Source organism: Talpa occidentalis, unplaced genomic scaffold (genome assembly GCF_014898055.3).
Source record: "Talpa occidentalis isolate TD23 unplaced genomic scaffold, MPIMG_talOcc4v2.1 talOcc4.18, whole genome shotgun sequence".
Classification (NCBI taxonomy): Eukaryota; Metazoa; Chordata; class Mammalia; order Eulipotyphla; family Talpidae; genus Talpa; species Talpa occidentalis.
The window spans coordinates 5310000-5321439 of NW_023601851.1; the positions used below are offsets into that span (position 1 = coordinate 5310000).

At 55.4% G+C, this 11440-nt stretch overlaps 1 protein-coding gene across 1 annotated transcript; it reads right to left on the bottom strand.

Annotated features, from left to right (window-relative positions):
- Positions 1-1564: 1564 nt before the first annotated feature.
- On the bottom strand, positions 1565-2509 carry LOC119250771 (olfactory receptor 14A16-like). The gene has a single exon (XM_037518385.2). The coding sequence runs from the start codon at positions 2507-2509 to the stop codon at positions 1565-1567; it is 945 nt and encodes a 314-aa protein (XP_037374282.2).
- Between the last annotated feature and the right edge of the window lie 8931 nt (positions 2510-11440).

An 11440-nucleotide genomic window follows, 5' to 3' on the forward strand; every position in this document is an offset into this window, starting at 1 on the left:
ACAGTGTGTGAGGAAAGTGTGTGTTTACCTTCCAATGTGGGTCAGTCCCACGGCGGTGCTGCCCGGCGAGTCTGCAGGGTGGTCTATGTCTCGAGCTCTGACACAGTAGAGTGGGGGACACTCTCCCAGCTGTGGGTTCCTCCTGCACACTCACAGGCCCGACCAGATCAGGCACAGACAACAAGGAGGGGGGTATTGGTGGTGGACACCAGGGATGGACAGTCCCAGGCCCCGCGTGCTGTCCCACCTGTGTCTGTAAGGACCCAAGCACACAGCTTCCCAGTGAGATGGTGCTGTCCTGAGGGAGGCGGAGCTGGAGGCCAGGGTTGGGCAGGGTTGGGGGCCCATCCAGGCTTGAGGGTGCACATGGGCACGGACTCGAGGCCCTGCAGTAGCCCTGGTTCCTGGACCCCCTGACGGCCTGTCACCCCCTTCTGGGCTTGCCCACCCTGAGTCCATGTGCCACCCAGCGCTTCCTGAGGGGCATGCAGCTGCGCCCGTGGGGGGCTGGGGTCGGCCTGGGCCCCACTCAAACCAGCGTGGGATGCAGTGTCATCCCAGCCCTGTGCCCACTGCCAGCCGGCGGGCAGCTCCGCTGTGTCTGTGAGGTTGACACTGGGCTCACCTGACCTGCATCCATACCTGCCCAGACCTTTCTCTCCTTTCCCTGAAACCTCAGCCAATGTCGCCAGATTCTCCAGGACCAGCTCCCCAGGGGGGGAAAGGGTGGCCTTCTCAGCTGGGCCCGGGGCAGTTGGAGAAGCCAGAGCCCAAGCCGCCATCTCTCCACCAGGTGTGATGATGCCCCTGGGGTTTGGGCAAAGGACAGTGCTTGGCCCCGAAAGGACACTTGCTCCCTGCCCTGGCTGGGCCCAGCTGCCCGTGGGAGGGGCAGCTCCCTCCTGTAGGACCCTGAGTCTGTGGGGTCACAAGCTGCCCCACTGCTCACCGGAGACAGGCAGATGGAGACAAGAAGACACCCCTCACCCAGGACAACGGCCATGCCCCAGGGGCCCACAGGCACTAGAGGGTGTGGAGAAAGGGTCCCATCGCACTGCTGGGGGTACAGAGAGAGTGAAATTCCATGAGAGCAACCTGTCTTTGCTTAAAAAATCCAGGACAGATTCCAGCAGCAGGTGACACGCGGGCTCGGGCAGAGCAGGACTCTCCACGAACCCACGGCTCTGTGATCATCACGGCGGCATCATTCACAGCATCCCACTCGGCCCACGGGACAATGAATAGATGGTGGTGCATCCACAACAAGGGGGACATGGACAGGGCGAGGGCAGCGCTACACAGAAGGAGGGGGTTTGAGAAATGCACTCAGCAAAGCAGGTCAGACATGGACACAAACACTGGGCAGCAGAGAACAGGCATTTGAGCGGGGAAACATTTGAAAAGTCTTGGGGAACAACCTCCTGAGGGCTCTGAAAAGGAGGGGAGGGGCTGGGGACAAAGGAGGGGCTGGTGTCCCTGTGACAGACACCTGTGAGTGTCTGGCTGGAGGTCACGGGTGTGCATTTGTAGATGCTCTGTATGGATGAGGAAAGAAGGGCGAGCTTTACTTGTTGGTGTAATAGCCCTTTATGAGTCTGCCCACAGCCGACTTCATGGCTTGGTTCCTCAGACTGTATATGACAGGGTTAAAGGTGGGGGGCACCACTGTGTAGAACATAGAAATGACCAGGTCAGACAAGGATGGGGTCCCGGAGGTCGACTTCAGATAAGCAAAGAATGCAGTGGAGAGAAACAGCACCACAACCAGCAGGTGGGGAAGGCAGGTGGAGTAGGCCTTGGCCTTCCCTTCTGCGGATGGGATCTTCCTGACAGCAGAGAAGATGTGGACATAGGAAATTACGATGAAAATAAAGCAGCACATATCCAATGTCACACTAATGAAAATGGGGACAAGTTCGTTGATTAAATTTCCTGAGCAGGAAATAGCCAATAACTGGGGGACGTCACAGAAGAACTGGTGGACCACGTTGGACCCGCAGTAGGACAAGGAGAAGGTTCCAGCTGTGTTCATCACAGCATAGAGACCCCCACCTAGCCAGGACACAGCTGTCAGCTGCACACACCTGTCCCTGCTCATGATAACATCATAGTGCAGGGGGTGGCAGATGGCAGCATAGCGGTCAAGGCTCATTACTGTGAGCAGGGTCAGCTCTGTAGCTCCTGAAACAAACAGCATGAAGACCTGGAGGACACAGCCCGGGAAGGAGATGGAGCTGCTGTGCCTCAGAGAGTTGGCAATGGACTTGGGGACTATGGCTGAAATGAGGCAGAGGTCCAAGAAGGACAGACTCCTCAGGAAGAAGTACATGGGGTTGTGGAGGTGCCGGTCCAGGGTGGTGATGAGGACGATGAGCCCGTTCCCCAGCAGGGCGCACAGGTAGACCAGGGAGAAGAGCACTGGGTGCAGGAAGCCCATGGTCCCCTGTGTGGGGAACCCCAGGAGGATGAATTCTGTCACGGCCGTGAGATTAGTCACCCCTTGAGCCATCATCTGTGTAAAAATATCTAGCAGAATATAATATGAGTGAAGCCTTCCAGTCTGAGTGTAGATGACACCTACAAGGACAGTCACAGGTGTGCCCCAGAGGTCACTCTCAAGGTGTGAATTGGAGGAGATCCATGTCTCTCACTCTCTGTTGAGCCTTCTGTGTTCAGCTCCAGAAACACACCTTTATCACATAGGAACTGGGATCAGGAAGAAGGAACATTTCAGCAGATCATAGGATTCTGCTCTGTTTGATCTCATAGCCTGAATGATTGGCCCTTCCTACAGACCCAGGCCCGCAGCTCCCCCTCCTGCCCAGGCCCCAGCGTCTCCACCCAGCACACATCCCAGAGGTTGTCCAGGGCACAGGACCAGAGGACACTTGACCATGCCAAGCCCATCCCCACCCTGGAGAGCCTGTCCCTGCTCCTCCACCACAGCCCTGGTCTGGGGAGGCCCGATAGAGATGGGTGTGCAGGGAGATGGTGTGTGCTGGTCCCTGTTTTCCTGCTCCCCAGGACCTGACACTGTCCTGTAACTGAATGATCTGTGCTCCTTGTGCCCGTGCAGCATGTCCTGATGCCTCCTCTGTCAGATTCCTGCCCCTGTAGCCTCACTGCTGTCTCCTGGTCCGTCCCCTCGTCTCCTCATCTCCCTGCCTCTGAACCCCCACATTTGAAGACCCAGGGACCACGTTTCCTGCAGAGTCTCCTCCTGGTTCACACCCAAATGTCCCTCCTGCAGAATGGGCTCGTCCACCCCGGGTCCCTCCCCGGCCCCTCTGTCCCCCTCAGACTCATGCATGTCTGTGCAGGGAGGAGGCCGCTCTGGGGCTGATCCGGACGGTCTGTGCGTGTGGCTGTCCCTGCCGGTCCCAGGGCCCCGGGTTCCCCGTGTGTGGGTTTGTTCCTGCCCCCAGGCCCGTGTGTTAGTGTGGACGTCTGGACATGGGGCAGCCTTGCCTACTATCCCCCTCCAAATCTGGTCCTCTCCCCTCTCTCTGGGGTGATGGAGTGGCAGGCCCTGGGGAGGCAGGATTTTTTGCAGAATATGCTGATATGAAATAACTGTAAGAAGTTAGAGAAACAAGTCAGCTTTTATAATTAAAACAGGAAAAAATAATCTCAGAACCTTCTGTAACCTATGTAAAAACTTTTCCTGTGATTTAGATAGATATTTATATTGAAAAAATTAGGTTTTATGTAGCTCTATTTCTGTTTTGAGTTAAAATACAACACGATTAGTTCCAAATTGGATATCCACATGTGTATGTCAACATAGATCATGGGAAAGGACATGAATTTCTGTCCGATATTCTTAATTGTTGTAATATTTTGTGATCAATATGTGTAGCTTTCCCTTCTATTTTTTTTTTTAATTAGAGGCATGTTTTATTTATTTATTTATTTATTTATTTGTTTGTTTGTTTGTGTATACATGCACTGGCTACAGTCAGAAGTGCGGGAGGGTGAGAGAAATCACCAGAGCCTGAGTAGGGAGCAGAGCAGGCAGAAGTACCGAAGTACACTGCTGAGGGGAGCAGCGGGTGGCAGGAGAGGTCTGCGCACCATGTGGGACCCTCTTCCGGTTGCCGGAGAGCAGCTGGGGATCGAACTGGCGCCGCAGAAGCCGCGGGCAGCTTCGCAACCCAGCGCTGAACCGCTGCGCCACCAGGGAGGCCCAGTTTTCCCTTCTAAACAATTGTATTATTTTAAATTTCTCTTGAGTTTCTTCTTTACTGCTTCCTAAATGTGCCCATTAAGTTGATTTAATTTCACATTTATATAGTTTCAACTCAGTTTTCAAAATGCTGAAATAATGTTTTTTATTCTATATTTGCTGTAGATACCATAAATCAAAATGTTCTAAAATGATGAATGCAGTGAAGATCATAATATGTGGAACACCATAAAGTAAAAAAATGTATTTTCTCTATTAGAAGCTCATCCCCGCACAACAGGGCATTCTGAAACTGAACTATTATTCTGCGTTTGTAATTTATTTGTTTTCATTTATAAGATGAATATTTTAACTGCAGTGCTTTTGAAATACAAAATGCATTTTGAAATGATATTGTGTGGTGAAAATTTTACCTCAATAAAGAAAATAAAGTCACTATTGGAAACAATAACATAAGTATTTCTTGTTGAAATACTAACACTTTGACGTATGGGGTTAAATGAAATATGTTGGTAATTTAAAAATTAAAAATTTGAAAAACTTACTTTTTAAAAAAATATTTGAGGGCCTCCCCTGGTGGTGCAGGAAGTTGAGCGCCACACGGTGAAACTGTCCGCAGCCTCTGCAGTGCCTGTTAGATCCCGGTGGGCTGGGGAGGGTCCCACATGCTGCACAGACCTCTCCTGTCATGCCCGTGCCCGCTGCTCCCCTCAGCAGTGTATTTCGTCGATTTGCCTGTTCTGCTCCTCACTCTGTCTCTGGTGAATCCTCTCACCCTCTTGCACATCTGGCTTGTACCCCAGTTCTTATATAAATAAATAAATCTTTAAAATATAAAAAAATAAAAAAAAAAATTGACAGGCTCGTCCAGTCTGGCATGACACACCCTCTGGCCCAGAAGTTGCTTCCCTCAAAACTCTCGCCCTCACAGACAGGAGGAAATGCAAACCTCTCTTGATGGCCCCAGTCACCCGCTGTCCTCTGCTGTGCTGCCTCTGATGTCTGGGTTCCAGGCCTCCAGCTCACTGACTCTGCAGATGGGTTGTAGGGCAAGCTGTCTCATCCCCCACTCTCCCCAGGCCCTGGCGTGTTCACACTACCCTTCCTCAGGGACCTCACCCGAAGGGGACTGGATGACCCTCATCTCTGTGGACATCAGTGGCATCCCCGGTAATGAGCCTCCAGAGTCAGTGGCCCATTCAGGGGTCCCAGGAGACTCTGTGACCAGGACCTGGTTGCCCCTCAGGCCCATCACCTCCCCTGACTGCCGTGGGGACCTGGGTGTGGCTCTGTTATCAGAGCCATGGATGAGCCCCATCCACTGGGAGCTGGAAAGTCACTGTCACCTCCTGTGCCCCCTCCTGGGGGCCTGGGAGGTGGGTGGGGTATGGGACAGGTAGAAGGGAAAGTAAAGTTAGGAAGGAACTAAGGAGTAAGGTGAGAGGAGGGAGGGAGACAAAGGGCAGGGAAGGAAGAAAAGTGAATCTGATTTAAATGAAGAGGGAAATAAAACTGGGTCTTGTGAACTGCAGCCAACCCTCTGCATGTCAGAGGCAGGGACCTGAGGACAGCGCCCCCCCGCACTGCCTCTCTCTGGGCCCTTCCAGCTGTGTCCTCCATCACAAGCCATGTTCCCCGCCAGTCCCCCAGTGGATGGGTTCTTTGGCACCTGACACTTACACAACATTGACTGGGCATCACCCCTGGATGATTTGAAGAGGCCCACTGTCCTCTTCAACATCACTTTCAGCTGCTTCTCAACCGCTCAGGACTTCCTGACCTTGGCACCAGTGGTTAGCCTTCTCCGTGTTGGCTTCCTGATGCATCTTCTGCCTGGCTGCAGAGACCTGGCGAGGACGCCAAGCTCTGCCAGCCCTGGGTTGCTGTCACGTTGGCCCTGTCCACACTCTCAGCCATCCCAAGGGCTCACTGCCACGCCACGCTGAGCGGACGACAGCTCCTGCAATAGGCTACAATAGGCCAGCAAGACCCAGCAGCCATCCTTGGATCTTCATGTCCCGAAGTCTGCAGAGGACCCTCTCCCCGCAGGTTCCATAATCTGCCATCAATGTGCCCAAGCCCCTACCTTGGCAGGATTGTTTCTTGGGGTCATCAGTGTGATCTTTGTCACTGGGGAGCTCCAAATGATGGGTGGGGTCTCACTTTCCCTGTCAAGTCTGCAGCCTCAGGAGTAGTGGGCAGGTGCTCGTCAGGTTGTCTCCTCTCCGCAAGTATTTTTATTGATTCATTTATTTACACAAGCACTGGGTATAGTCAAAAGTATGGGAGGGTGAGAGAATTCACCAGAGCCAGAGCAGGGAGCAGAACAAGCAGACTGACGAAGTATACTGCTGAGGGGAGCAGCGGGTGAGAGATCCACAGTGCCATGTGGGACCCTCGGTGGCCCTCTCAGATAAAACCGGCTCTGCAGAGGCTGCAAAAAGCTTCACAGCAGGCTCTCAACTGCCTGCGCCACCAGGGAGGCTTGATAATTAAATTCTAATTTCAACTTTAGTTTAGTTTTTATCACAATTTAATTTAATTTTTTAAAGTTTTATTTATTTATTCAAGCACTGGGTACAGTCAGAAGCACGAGAGGGTGAGAGAATTCACCAGAGCCAGAGTGGGAAGCAGAATAGGCAGACTGACGAAATACACTGCTAAGGGAAGCAGCAGGCAGCAGGAGAGGTCTGCGCGCCATATGTGATACTCGCCAGGCGGCCGGGGATCGAACCGGTGCTGCAGAGACTGTGGGTAGCTTTGCAACGCAGCACTCAACTGCTGCGCCACCGGGAGGCCCTTAATTTAATTTTTTTTTGATACTTAATACACACTGACACATTGTGCTGACGCCTAAATCACAATTATGAAGCATCATATATCACATATCAAAATCTGATGCTATTGCAATTCATAATATTTGGAAAAGTTACATTAAAAAAACATTATTTTCTCCCATTGCAATTCATTCCAGAATATGGAATTGTGGAAATCAGCAACTCATGCATCTTTAGAATTTTATTAGTTTTTTAATCTACAAAATGAGTATTTTAATTGCTTTCTCAAGTCATAATTGAATTTTGAAATGGAAAAATTTTCAATTCCGAATGGATTCTCCTCTATAATCAGCTGGTAGCAGATACCTTCAGTCTGGGGGGAAAGTACCCACTGCCGTGTTGAGTCTCTGTCCTGAGGTGGTCCCCATGGTGAGGACAGAGGGCGTCCCGGCCTCTCACTCCATGTTCGGGGCTCGTGGGGAGCCTCTGAGCACTCACAGGATGTTCCACCCCGTCCTGGACCACCTCATGGACAGAGCAGGGCCTCAGGGCTGGACTATTTGAGCGCTGGAGCTGGTGTCCGCGTGATGGACACTGTCCAGATTCCAGCCCTCAGGGACCATCCTTCAGAGGGACAAGTGCCCTCTTTGAGTTGACCGTGTTAATGGGCATCATCCTGTACCACATCTCAGTGAGCAATTCCTGCACTGAGGGTGCCAGAGGCAATTTTGTTAGTTGTTCACACCTGTGTGGACAGGACTGTGGTTCCTCCTCCTCCAGGCTCCATCACTCTCCACTCAACGTTTACGGGGGACCAGGTAATGGGCCTCGGGATGAACCACTTCCAAAGGGTGCTGGAAAGTCACTGACACCCACTGTGTGCCCTCCGTGGGGAGACCTGAGAGAGGGGTGTGAGGGGGATGAGGAAATGTGGAGGCAGGAGCGGGAGGGAGAGGAGGAAAACCAAGAAAAATGTGAATTTGTTTATGTTACTAAATATTTTTATTTAAATTCCACTTCATTCTCTGCAAGTATAAATGTGATACAACCTGAATCCTCGTGTTTTACTAAATCTGTGTTTCTGTTACAATTCGGGCAAGTCCCGAGGGGCTGCTGTCTTTGGCTTGTCCACTTCTAGTTCTGTGTCTTGGGCTCTGAGACAGCAGTGGGGGGACCCTCTCCCAGGGGTGCCCCCCGCGTGCTCACACCCAGCGGGGCAGGGTGCACGGACAAGGGGCTATTTGGGAGGGAGATGGGGCAGACCTGGGCCACATGTGTCATCCTGCCCCGGCCCCGCGTCCACCCGCCCCGTGGCCAGCGGCTGCCGTGCAGACGCCGGCGTCTCGCCCAACGGTGCCCCAGAAGCGGGCGCTGCCCCAGGTGCGCGGTCAGCTCCGGCCAGCGGTCGTGGTCACCCCCGGTCACCGCGCGGCCGGGCGCACGGGTCAGGGGCGGGCGTGCGGGGTCCCTCCTGGCCCGGCGGCGTCAGAGCCGGAGTGTCCCCCGCTCCGGGGGTCCGGACAGCGCCCCACACTGAGGCGAGGGCCGGGCCTCGGGCCGCCTCGGCCAGCGGGCCAGCGGGGACGCAGGACAGGACCGAGCACGCGCCTGGACGGGCGTCGGTTTCTCCGCCCGCCCCTGCGGCGCCCGCGGCTCCTCTTACCCTCAGCCTCCGCGTCCTTGTCCAGGACCAGGGTGCGCGGTCCCCCCTCTCCTCAGAGCCCGCCCTGCTCTCCTCGCGGGCGCAGGCTCCCGCCTCAGGCCGCCGCCCCGCCCCCTCCCTGGCTCCTCCCCGCACCCATGTCGCAACCCTGCGTCTGATTGGTCCACGCCCCGCCCCGGAAGTGCGGCTCTCCATAAAAGGGCCCTGAGGCGCTGTGGCCAGAGCAGCTCATGGTGGAGCCCAGGAGAGGCCGCACCCCCCGCCACATGGGCGGCTCCAGGAGGGGATTCAGGGGTGCCGGATGCCGCCTGACACCCTGGGTCCTGCCCGACCTGCCGGCGCCTGGGCCCAGCTCAGAGCCTGGACCTGCATCAGCCGGTCCCACTGCCTGAAGACCCCGGCCCCGCCCTCCTCTCCTCGGGGGAGTGTCCACCGGCCCACCCCTCCCCCTCCACCCCCACCAGGGCCCACGACCCGACCCCGCACCGGGACCAGGCTGGCTGCGGCCCCAAGGCCACTGTCACTCGCTGTCCTCATCTGTCCACTCGCCCGGTGCCGCCCAAGGCTCAAGGCCGACTCAGGCTCCGTGTCTGGCTGAGTCAGAGCCGCCGCGTGTCCACTGCCCGGGCCACCACGGCCCTTATGTTTCCAGAACCGCGGCCTCGGTGGACGGGGGTGGGGGGTGCGCAGGGCAGTGGGTCCCTCCCCCTGCGGCTCCACCGTCGGTTTTGGCTGTTGAGCCTCAGAGACTTTTTAGGTAACACTGTACTTCCTGGCTCGTGGACTGGACCAATCAGGTGGAAGCCATGAGCTGATTGGTGCTCAATGGCCCAATCAGACTTTTGCTATCAGGACCCGCCTCTCACCACAGGTGAGTCATGGCAGTTGCTCCTCAGAGCGCTTTCACGTAAAGAGCACTTCCTGGGTTGCGGAATGGACCAATCAGTGCTGGGGGCTGATGGGGAAATGGGCCAATCAGCCACAGGATTGAAAATGGGTCCAATCAGACTTGGGGGCGGGCAGCCTGAGAGGATGGAAGCCGGGGTCAGCGGCGCTGAGATGGAGCCACCACCGGCAGGGGGGAGAGGGGGGGCGTGGGCACGACGCCAGCCTCTGAAGAAAAGCAGCGGGTGCGGCCTCCCGAGAACATCAGCGTCGGCTCGCGGCCCCCAGGAGGGGGAGAAGCTGAAAGACTTGGCCACAGCCGGGCCTTGCCTGTCTCTAACGTTGCCCGAACGGGGCCCCAGAGGCCCAGGCCGGGGTCTGAGGTGCCGCCGCTCGCCCGGCGCTGTGGACAACCGACCTCCTGCAGAGACCCAGCCTCCGCGGGCCAGGGGTGACCGTCACCGCTGGCCGGCGCCCTGGGGCCCTCCCGGTGACGGCAGTGACCACCACGGAGGCTGTGGGGTGAGCAGCCACCGGGTGTGGCCCGTGTGCTCTCTGTTTCCCTGTGTGAGAGACGGACTCCGTGCTGGCGTCCCGGGCCCTGAGGCGCCTGCGGGGTGCGCGGGGGAGCCCCACGGACGGTGACTGTCCCCTCGCCCAGCACTGCCCTTTGGGAGGCTCCAGCCCGCAGGCCCTGCTGCAGGGTGTCGTGTAGCTCCAGCTCTTGGTTTTGGGTTTTGGCCTCTTGGGGCTTTGCTGTGGCTCTCAGGCCCGGGAGCCCAGGCAGAGGGCGGCTACTCCGTCGTCCATCTGGCCTCCTGCCCGGGGCCCTTTTGTAGCCCTCTCTGCCCGTGTCACCCTCAGGGAGGCTCGGGAGGGCCCCTTCACAGGAGGGCTCATCACTGGAACCTGTAGCAGATGTTTGAAAAGGTCGGATACCAAAGAGAGAATCATTCAGGCACTGCGTTTCAGCAAATGAATAAGTATCGGTTCCTATTCCAAAGGACGTGAAGACAGTTACCAGAAACAGAATGTAAACCCAGATAGCAGAATGGTGTGGGCTCCGAGTACATATGTGGGCCGCGCAGCACGTGTCAATATTAGGTTTTTTTAATGATACCAGGACATTCTCATCCCTCTGAAAAGAGAGGCACGGACTTTGACAAAAATTCATTCAGCAGCAGAGCGCTCTCCAGTAGCGTGAATGTGAACTAAGAATGACATAAAGTAAGACAAAAGAGACATTTTCAAAAACTTACAAAAATGCTTATATGGCCTTTGTCTAGAAAATTGAGATATTCTGCCAAGAGGAAGTTTCAAGGGACACGATGGGGACCCCCTTCCTGCACGCTCAAGAACAGGACTGCAGAGGCCGGAGTGAGGGTGAAGGACCCGCTCTGATGGGCAGTCTCGGAACTTGCAGCAACAGGAGACAGGGGGATGGAGACAAGGAGACACCCCTCACCCAGGACAACGGCCATGTCACAGGGACTCACAACATTGGAGGGTGCGGAGAAACTGCCCCTTCGCGCTGCTGGAGGGACAGGGACAGAGAAGCTACGCAGAGCAACCACCTTGGCTTAAATAATCCAGGATGGACTCCAGCATCAGGTCACACGCGGGCACAGGCAGAGCAGTTCTTTCTGCGAAACCACGGCTCTGTGATCATCATGGCGGTGTCATCCCCAGAAGCCCAACTCAGCCCATGGGACAAGGATCAGATGGTAGTGCATCCACACACGGGTGGGCATGGGCAGGGTGAGGGCAGAGTCCCATGCAAGGAGAGGATTTGAGAAATACATGCAGAAAAGCAGGTCAGAACGTGGAAACAAACACTAATGATGATAGGTAGAATTTTTCTTACTAAATTTCCTGAGGAGGCATAACTGAGGGATGTCACAGAAGAACTGGTGTTCCACATTGGACCCA

Coding starts and splice junctions, on each gene's coding strand:
- LOC119250771 (XM_037518385.2), bottom strand. CDS start 2,509: ATGGCTCAAGGGGTGACTAATCTCACGGCCGTGACAGAATTCATCCTC.